We start from the raw sequence: 10,433 nt of genomic DNA on the forward strand, positions 1-10,433 counted from the left end.
GTTTATTACTTTATTTGTACGGCAGTTTTATCAACACTTTTCAGCCTAAGTTCTAAATGAGTAACCAAAAAGAAAAAAAACATGAAACGCAAAAATATGTGCTTAAATATAGTTTTTTTTTTAGAACGTCAGGAACCACATGAAAAAAGTAAACGTAACAATGTACAAGAATAGTTGAACTGGTTGTTTGAACCGGTTCTTTGAAATGAACTGTTCAAAAGAACCGATTTCGTGGAAATGATTCAGACATTAGAAAACAGAACACAACACAGCCCCGGAAACAGCCCTTCGTGCAACATGATTGGTGAATTTTCAGAGTGGCGTCATATACCCGCGCTTTGTTTGGAACGTCAGCTCGTTGGCGGGATTCAGGCTTCGGGAAGAGACAAACAGCGATTGTTTTGAGATGTGAGTTTGTTATTAGATGACAGTTACATGTAGTAAATATATAGTTAAGACACCTGATATTATTGTAATATACGTATTTAATGTTAAATACGCATGAGGACATTGGTAACAGAAAGCAAATGATGTTACTTAAACTATGAACTATGTTAGCTAACGTTAGTTAACCTAGCATTATTCAAGTTCAGGAATTATAGTTACTGTTTATGAACTTTCATGAGAGCTGTAACGTTACTGTGGCGTCTGGGTGTGTATTTATTGATCGTCAACTACTTTGTCTTTTTTTTTTTTATATAATCGCTGCAGGTCTGTCAGTGCTTTTATATGGGTTTTAAAATATGTCACATTGTCCAGTTTTAGTAAACTTATTGTTAAAACTCTGTGTCTAGAATTGCAATGCTGTTTTCAGGCAGAAGTAAGAAGCTGATCGGCAGCTCTCAGAATGATCTGTATGATCACTGTCTTCAGTTCTATGGACAGCCTCCCCTGGAAAACATCTCTCTCACTGAGTTTGAAACCTTCGCAGTGGAGAGGCTGAAATGTGAGTCATCTGCATGGCTCAGGTGTTTTTAAGAGCCTTTGAATTAAAAATTGTTTTTATGTTCCAATAATATATTTGTATATATAATTATGATGTGCTTTTTCAAGTGCTCAAGACTGTGGAAAACCTTGGGGTGAGCTATATGAAAAATTCCGAGCAGTACGTAATGAGATTGAAAGCTGAGTTTTCAAATCTGAACTTCCCACTCAAGACAGAATTGGTGAGAATATGTTCTTCATATACACTTTTTTTTTTTCTCATGCTGCACATTCACTACATACATTTTGTTAATGAATCATTTTGTTAAAGGGGTCATATGATGCGATTTCAATTTTTCCTTTTTTCTTCAAAACATGCATTTGTCTATAATGAAACGAACTATCCTATGTACGCAACACACGTACACAACTTAAGAAAAGAGGATGGATATTTCATTTGACTATATTTTGCTCATAAGTCATAGAAAATTTTATTTTATGTTGTCTTTATGCTTTCAAACTCTTTAAATTAGTACACTCTATTTATTTTATAACTCTTTTTTTTTTTTTTTCAACAATCTGCCCTAATCACCCAGGGTGACCGGAAGGTTCAGGGAGGAACATCTGAATATGAGAAACGAAGAAAAGACCATATCTCCCATTTTATTCTACGCTTGGCTTATTGCCAGACGTAAGTGTTCGTCATGTGTAAATCAGGATGTACTCATACAGATTAATTCATGTGTTTGGTTTGGCCAATTATCTTTTTTTTTTTATGAATGATTCTATTTTTTTGTTTTTGTTTGTGTGCTGAAACTTAAGCTATGAATGTTCATTTATGTAACATTTATAATCTAAGTTCAAGCTAAACAGTTTACAGACCTACATGCAGGGTTTTGCTCAAGTCATATTCTTTTAAATGTATTTAGGATATTTAGGATCATTTATAGGCAAGTTTTGAAATGTAAGGTATAAATGAACCATATACTTTTATTTAATTTTAGGGAGGACCTGAGACGATGGTTTATCCAACAGGAAATTGACCTTTTCCGTTACCGATTTGGTGACCTTACTTCAAAGCACAAGACTGACTTTTTGCATAAAAATAATTTGAAGTACGAGACGGTGAGACTGCTTTACATATGAATTTAATTGTTGAAACCTCCCACAATTTACTTTCTTTTGATTTTACCAGAAAAATCTGTGTATTTAATTATTTTAGTTTACAAAAACTGAAAAATAACTGATAACACTAACTTTATCAATTTTCATAGTAGATCCATTTACAGACACAATATGGTATAGTGATTTCTCATCTGTAGGTGTTATTTTCTGTCCTAATCAGATTCAAAACTCATCCATCTTCCCAATACATTGCTGACTAATCACTTTGTCTAATGTTTTGTAACTGAAACATGGAAATTGTTCATTGCGTGCCCCTGCTAAAACCTTCATTTCACTTTTTATTTCTTATTTGAAAGATCCCATCATGATCATTGGATGTTTTAGATATGTACAGGTCTGGGCAAGTGGAAGATCAGTGTGTTTTGACGTACAGTCCTGTAGGGGGCAGTTTTTCGACACTAAAAACATTGTTCATCATTCAGTTCATGTCTTTCAGTTCCACTCTCTTAACATACCTAATATGGTTTCAGAGCTATGCCTGAATGCTCATGTTTTCTAGCCATAAATAAATGCTAATGCCATTATGCCACTGAATAAATGTTAAACAATTTATTTTGTCATAACCTTTTTACATGATAATGTAATCTGCTGTTTTTCTTTCAATTTGCTCTCTGAATTGTGGCGGTAAATGCTTTTTGTCTTTGCCAAATGTTGTCCGTGCTTTAGCTCTTCTAGTTCAAACTAAATGTCAGCTGTGCAATTTGTTTCCCACTTTCATTTTACAGGTAAGTGCAGAGGAAAAGAAAAGCCTAAAAGACAAGCTCATCACCTCCAGTTATGGATTAAGTGGAATCACAGTGGAAGAATATGACTTCTACAAAGTAAGTTAACTGTAACATCTTCATTATAAAAATGATACAGAGTTCTGAAAAGCTATTTAATGCTGAGTCTCTGTAACTTTGTAAAAATAAAAGACGGCACACTAGAAAGGTTCATTTTAAATCATTAAATTCATTTAAAACAAGTTAAAGTTTATATTGCATATTCCATGGCTTATAAGTGCTTGTCTAAACTAGAATGAGATATTAGAATTTATTTATTGACCCGTTTGTTAATCATTTAAAATAAGCGTAAGCTGTAACACTTTAACATTATGTATGTACAGTAGATTTAAAAATTATTAATAAAGTATATAACTTATTTTTCTGTGTCAAAGGTCCCATTTCAGGATGCCCTGGATTTAGTGCGCACAAGGAAAGTCTACTTGCTGGCTGGAAATGCCTACATTCCCCACCATGAAATTGTCACGATTGTCCTTAATGACTTCCGAACAAGACTGTCCAAAGCACTTGCGGTAAGTAACAAAATTGGAGCCCCATCACACAACAATCAGTGTTCACCACTAGAGATTCATTTGTAAATGGCGAGATGGATGTTGTAAACGGGGCCTGTGCTATGTTACTTTGAAGGAAGGCATTATTAGGAGGGATTTTACATTTGGTTTTAATTGAGAATGGTTTCAGATTCACGCAGAGTTCAATAATACAAAACTACCAACATTTAACTTGTATTCTTTCACTAAAACTCAAAGGTTTCAGATTTTGAAGGGTTCATAGGGGGGTTATTGTAAGCTACAGAAACGGAGCTTGTAGCTCACAGTTAGAGTTGATAGGGGAGCTGCGTTAAGGTGGTCTTCGAAGTTTAGAAATGTAACGCAATCGAGAGGTTATAGCAGTCATGAGATTGCTTTTTTTTAAGGTGTAGAAGAGTGGGCGAAAGAGATGATAGTTTGGAGAGGCTTAATGTAAAGTGCTTGATGGCACACACTGAGAAGTCATGGGTCATTTCCACCCTCAGACGAGATTAAAAGGTGACTAGAAGATCGAGGAGGTGACAGGGAGGGTTGTTGGTCAGGAAATCAAAAGCAGCTTTTCTGTTAGCTCCTGCCAAGATTGCTGTAACCCACAGTGGAGGCATCTTGTTTTTCTTTTACCCCAACCCTGCCAAATGGTAGCAAAATGTGCTTCCCTGCGATAGGCTATTATCCTTTGAAAGACGACGCATGTGTTTGTATTCCTACCATTGAGTTTCTCCCCTTGCATCATATTTAGAATGCATGTTAATGTAATGTGTGTCTGGATATTCCCAGCAGACGGCACATTGAGGGCTTTTCATGCTTGAGCTTTGCTGATTCCTTGTTGTCTTTTGTGCAGCAGCACAAGCACAAATATTAAAGTACACAGGATCAAGCAGGCTCTAATCTTTTGAAAATAGTCAGGCACTGTACTGGAAATGCTAAATTAAAGAAATGTATTACAATACATACGCACACTTATGGGGTCAGTAATTTTTTTTTTTTTTTTTTTTTAAGAAATAATTTTATTTAGCAAGAATGCATTAAGCGGATCAAAAAGTAAACCATTTATAATGTTATAAAATATAAAAAATAAATGCTGTTCTTTTAAACTTTATATTCACCAAAGAATCCTGAAAAACATGTATCATGGTTTCCACAACATTGATGATGATAAAAAGAAGAAATGCTTCTTGATATTAGCAAATCATCAAATTAGAATGATTTCTGAAGGATCATGTAACACTGAAAACTGGAGTAATGCTGCTGAAAATTCAGCTTCGATCACAGGAATAAATTGCATTTTAAAAAAGAAAACCGCTATTACTGTTTTCTGTTTTTTGATCAAATAAATTCAGAATTTGTGAGCATAGTAAACTTCTTTCAGAAACATTAAAAACATCTTACTAACCACAAATATTTATTTATGTTTATTTACATTATTTATTTAATGTAGATAAAGCAGTTTAAAAGATCTACAGTGGTCTGTTTTTCTATCAAGGTTTTGTTAAGCATGAGCTCACCGTTTATTTTATTGAGGTTATGTATAAAATAACACTCTAAATATGAAGTGCAGTTTAAATATTTCATTCATCTGCAGAACGGTGTGGTGGCTGTTAAGGTAATAGCCGCCTGTTTGTCATCTTCACTCCATTAATATCCGAAATTCAAATATGAGTGTCTGATGGTAAACAATGCAGCAGCAGCAGGTTTAATTGCTGCTATAACTGGAGAAATTAAAATGTGCGCAGGATATAGGGAACAATAATAAATCGGGCAGCTTTTTGAACTTAGATTACTTAACAACATTAGTCTGCCCAGCTTGGGTTTAATTGGGCATTTTAATTGAAACTGGGGAGCGGTTGTGTTTGGTTGATCACTGGTAAGTGGAGAAGAGACAGGCTTTGTGCATTTAGTGCTGGCATGTAGTCTGCATAAATTTCCTTGTGCTTCTGGGATTGAACGTTCTTTGTGCTAGTTGAAGATGTTTTTAGGAAATGTGTTTTGTGCCATGCTGTTTCTGAGTTTTGTGTTGCACCTGAATGTTGGGCATTAAGATGTGTCATAGATGGATGATGCAAAATTAAGAAAGTCTCATCTCAGCATGGTAAATTATCTTTCAGCTTGGCAGATTTTTCTCTTTTCGTCATCTACATGCCATCTCGTCAAGGCTGACCATCATAGTGAGTCTGCCAGGCATTTGGACAGCTGGTGGGATGGGTTTTATTTCAGCAGAATGTTCTCTGAGAAAAGTCATTTGAATTATTATTCGGTAAGCTCTTGTCCGACCGAAGCAGAGAACAGACACTGCTAGTCAACAATCTCGCTCCTGCCAGTATATTGAAGATGTATAAGCCTGCGCAATAATCCATCCTGGCTAATGAAAACATATGCTGCCTGCACATTTTTTTTTTTTCGTTCAGGATGGCCACGCTGGAAAAAAATGAAATGTGTCAATCTTCATATTCCTGTCGACTCCATAAATCAGGCTTGGAATGGGTCTTTTATGATACTCAGAATCATTTCCAGTGAGATTGTCTAAAATCAATTGCTTGGTTGAAAATCCTTAGTTTAACTCTGAATGTCCATTTTAGTAGAGCTGCCACTGACCAGTAATTGTTGCAGGTGAGTATTTCCAAAAGTGATAGAATGCATTCATTCAGTTTATTTTTTGTTTATTTTTTATGTAAGGTAAAGGATGACAGGGTTAGATAAGACTAAATTTGGCTTTAAACCAGAATTTTGGGTTGTTACATGGACTAAATTGACCATTGAACCAGTTTCTTGGCCACTGAGAAGATTTTGAGGTTTTATAAGGGTGGCCTGTTGTCTTTCCAGGCTAGTGCTGCATTGCCATTTACATTCATTTATCTTGCACACCCATTTTAATGCTTTTTAAACATAAATGTTTTTTTTCCCTTTTGTTTTTGTGCTTCCCTTTTGTTTCTAGTTTTATTTTATTTTTTATTTTTTGGGAAATTCTATTGATTTGTCGCCAAGATAATGTTATTTAGCTGGCTAACATACTGTCGGTTTAACATACTGATAAAAATCAGTTTAAAATTGTGCCATTGTAAAGAATGTAAGTCCATCCCTCACAGTCTAGTTTTATTTGTGTTAAATTCAATATGGGGTCTCAACTGATTAAGGTCTACAAATAGATCTATAAATGATGTTGATCTGTGTCTGGATGGTGGACATTGCAATTTTAGTGCTCATGCCCCATGTTTCATTGACTGCCTAACAAACTCGCTGAAACTTAGTTTCTTTGGAAAGTTTCAAAGGTTCTCCTGGCAGGCAAGCTGCAACTTGCCAATTATGATTTAAAAGCCTTGCGTCGTATTCGGTTTTTAAAAGAGCGGTCACCAGCCAGCAGAACGTGGTGAAATACAAAGGTAGTCATGTAGAGTTAATTGTGTCCATGACGAACAAACAGAACATCTGGCATGGGGATCCGTTCTTAATCAAAGCTGAGCTGCGGCTTATGGTCCGACATTTAAAGCGCTATTTCCATCAAAGTCAATGTAATTCCCTCTCGTTGTTCAAAAGTCATCATGGATGAAGCGGCTCGCTCTGCAAATATTCAACACTTTTTGAAAATAAGACCTCTAATATAATGAGACTGTCCATTGATGAAAATTATTATTAGCCTGAGCCTTATAAAGCATGTTAAAGACTTGACCATCTCACTAATAATTTTTCTGTCGTATTGGTAATGAGGTTTGGTTTAAAGCTTCAGTGTTCTTAACTTTCACTCTGTTCCTATGATTCTTTTTTTATGTGCTTTTCAGGGCTCGATATTACTTTTTTTGCTGGTCAGGCCAGTAGTTCAGTTTTTAAATAGTTCAGATGATTTATTCAGTAATTTTTACAAAAAAGTACAATTTAACTGTAGATGTGAAGAAATTAGTATATAACCACACTTTTGCTGGAAAACAATGGTATACTCTGAGGCACATTACTGATTTGTCATTTTAAACCCATCCAGATGCTTCTTAGGCTATCGCAAATTCTGTCTTTCAACATAACCTCACATATGCCAGCCATTTATAACGTTATCTTGGTGAAATATACATTAGCATCTTTTTCAACAACAATGTTCACTTTATCACAAGAAACCAAATGTTTAAGTTTGTAAGACATAAAAAGACACGTACATGCCTAACAAACTTATGATGTAGTGACATTTCAGCAGTGGCCCGGGCAAGTGGCAGTTCCATCAACATGCTGAAGACCTCCTACAAAAGCAGCCAGCCATCCGTATTGTTGAGCTTTGCTGCTTTAAAAATTGGTGCTTGTACTCCAGAAAATTTGAAAATTAATTAGTTAGTTGTGTTTACTCTGGACTTTATATATTTAATCACCAGCCAAGTTTGCTGACTTGATCATGTCAGTGTTCTTTTTCTCATTTAACAGAGCTAGTCCTACTTATGAATTTAAAAATATCATAAGTGCCCTCTGTGCAGTTTTAGATATTTGAAAGTTAGGTTAGATTTTGTTTATTCAAGAGTTGTTACTTTAATTAATTTGGCATAAAGTAATACTGGTTTAATTAACTCTGTTTAAATACTTCAGAAAGGAATCAAATAAGTTCTAAAACATCTTTTCACTTAAGATTTTCCCTTTTTTTAGTCTTTGTGAAACAAAGAGAAGCTATACACGTATACTGAAGACTGCTCGATGAATTCAGTTCTGTCATCTAGGGATGACAGAATAGGATTTAAAAAAAAATCTCATTCAGTCTCTCAGGCTCTTATTGTCTGCTGTATACACTGCCATTCAAAGGTTTGAGGTCAGTAAAAAATTTTTTTAAAGAAATAATACCTTTGTTCAGCAAGGAACTTTTACATCGTTACCACCAAAAAAAAAATAACTTTCAAATAAATGCTATTACATATAGATCTAAATCTTACTGACCCCAAACTTTTGAATGGTAGTGTATAAGGAAATAAATAAGACGTTTCATGATCTAATATTCTCATATGGCACACCCCTAGATTGAATTTTGACTGCAATAAGCTTCAGCGAGAGTACCTTTGCTCTATTCATGTGATAAGATTGTAAATGGCCTCCAAAGATATTCACTTTTAATCAGTTTCTTCACACTGAGTGACTTTAGGATCTTCTGTTTAATTTTGTGAAGTGTTTCTTTTTATCACCAGGTTGTGAAATATTACCTTGTCGCTAGGCATCACACACTTTTCGAAAGTATAGCTTGACCTAATTGAGTGTCACCTGGGTAGAGTAGAAAAACACAAGCACTTCCACTCTGCCTGCCAAGGATTCAATTGAAGCTGTCAATCCAGGGCCCAATTTTAGCCATTTGGCTGTAGCTGGCATGTCTGGCTGGGGCTGTGGAGATGCCGATGGATGGATGGACACATGCTGAAGAACATGGCAATGGCAAACTCTCAATCTTGCTGGGTCCTTCCGTAACTGAAAGGCCATCTTGAACAGTTGAAGGTTTATTTTCCCTTGTCCGCTCGGGTGATTAATGAGCAAGCATGGCTGTTGTGTGCCCAGACGAAGGGCTGATGTATTCCTCACTTCATTATCTGATCAATGCGGAGGGACTCTGATAACAGCTTGAGTCTACAAACAAAACTTGGGGATTGGCTCAGATATATATATATATATATATATATTTTGGAAAGCGGTTCTGCATCAGTGGGTAATGAGTATCTGTTTCACTCTGAAAAGTACAATATTTAACTATCTTAATTAAGTCAAGTATTTAAATAAAATTCCCTCATGGAAATTAATCAGTTGGCTTATAAATGAACTTAAATTAACTATATATGCAGCCATGTGATAATGCTGTCTGCTAGTGCATTAAGCAGTAAATTATAACAGGATTGTTAATGGATGGATAAATGCACATTAATGATTTTGAATTGAACCTTCAGTACAAAATCTATTAAAAAAAATTATAATAATCTATTAAAAATAAAGATAATTTAATCATAAAATTACTATTGTTTTGTATTAACAAGTGCAGTTACTCATAATATTGCATGTTTATGTCTTGGTAATGCATATGATAGTAAAGCACTTAGCTTGAGTTGGGAAGCATACAAAATTTACTTTAATAACAGTAATGTGAAATCTAATTTAATATGGAAAATGTATATATTCTACTCCTATTAAACGTACCATAATTCTTCTATAGTATTATGCTCAACTGACCAACAACTTCAGTGATTATAAAAAGAGCCCTCTTTACTTGCTTTATGTGTGATTCAGTCACAAATTTGTGCTTTTCAAGATACTTTGTGACTTTTCTTACATGAAAAGTGCAAAACTTTGACAAACTTGAATTCTTTGATTTTATATTTTATAATAGTGATTTTATAATATCAAAATATAAAGCAAACAAGTGGAAATGAATTTGTAATAAGCCAATAAGTGCTCCTCTGCTGCCATCTACTGGTTATAATAGTAATTTGATGTCTTTATAAATTTTATTTTAAATAAGTTTGTTTACCTCAATATTTTGGTCATCCCATTAAAAATGACATTTAAATTGTATCATTTTTAGAGCTTTAAAGTGCTGGAAATAGTTGTGTGAAATACTTGTAAGTTCTCTCTCAAAAAGGTTGTACAAGCCCTTAAATGAATAATGTAATAACATTTGACTATTTCTGACACAACACAATGGTTATAGTTAGCGTTACTACTTCTGTTTTTTTTTTTACGTACGTAGCGCTGTTTATTTTTTGCTCAGAATTCTGAGCATAAGTGGAATTCTTCTCGCTAGATCTCGCTGCAACCTTATTATTCATTCTGCAGCAAATTTAAACGCTTCTCACTGGATCTCGCAGCGCTGTGCAGTTAACAGTGTCACGAGATCAACACTGGTTGGTTCCCGAGTAATGCCGAGTTCACACTGCACGATTTTCAAATTCGTCGGATCGCCGTTGTTTTCACACTGCGTGACTATCTGGGGTAGCATTCAGTTGCTGCTGTGTTCACATTGCACGATGGATCGGCGACAGGAGGGTTCACACTGCATGACTTCTAAATAGGAAGA

The 10,433-nt window shown here is 34.9% G+C and overlaps 1 protein-coding gene across 1 annotated transcript in view; it reads left to right on the forward strand.

The window, feature by feature from the left end:
* The first annotated feature begins 332 nt into the window (after positions 1 to 332).
* Positions 333 to 10,433, forward strand: part of LOC107743543 (DNA primase large subunit-like) — a 78,353-nt gene continuing 68,252 nt past the window's right edge. Inside the window, exons 1-7 of the mRNA XM_016556811.1 lie at positions 333 to 408; positions 795 to 946; positions 1,054 to 1,166; positions 1,521 to 1,615; positions 1,929 to 2,049; positions 2,835 to 2,930; positions 3,266 to 3,403. Coding sequence (XP_016412297.1) covers positions 802 to 946; positions 1,054 to 1,166; positions 1,521 to 1,615; positions 1,929 to 2,049; positions 2,835 to 2,930; positions 3,266 to 3,403 — 708 coding nt within the window. The 5' untranslated portion in view covers positions 333 to 408; positions 795 to 801. The remainder of the gene's footprint in view (positions 409 to 794; positions 947 to 1,053; positions 1,167 to 1,520; positions 1,616 to 1,928; positions 2,050 to 2,834; positions 2,931 to 3,265; positions 3,404 to 10,433) is intronic.

The sequence above is a fragment of the Sinocyclocheilus rhinocerous genome, unplaced genomic scaffold, assembly GCF_001515625.1.
Source record: "Sinocyclocheilus rhinocerous isolate Xijiao unplaced genomic scaffold, SAMN03320098_v1.1 scaffold677, whole genome shotgun sequence".
NCBI lineage: Eukaryota > Metazoa > Chordata > Actinopteri > Cypriniformes > Cyprinidae > Sinocyclocheilus > Sinocyclocheilus rhinocerous.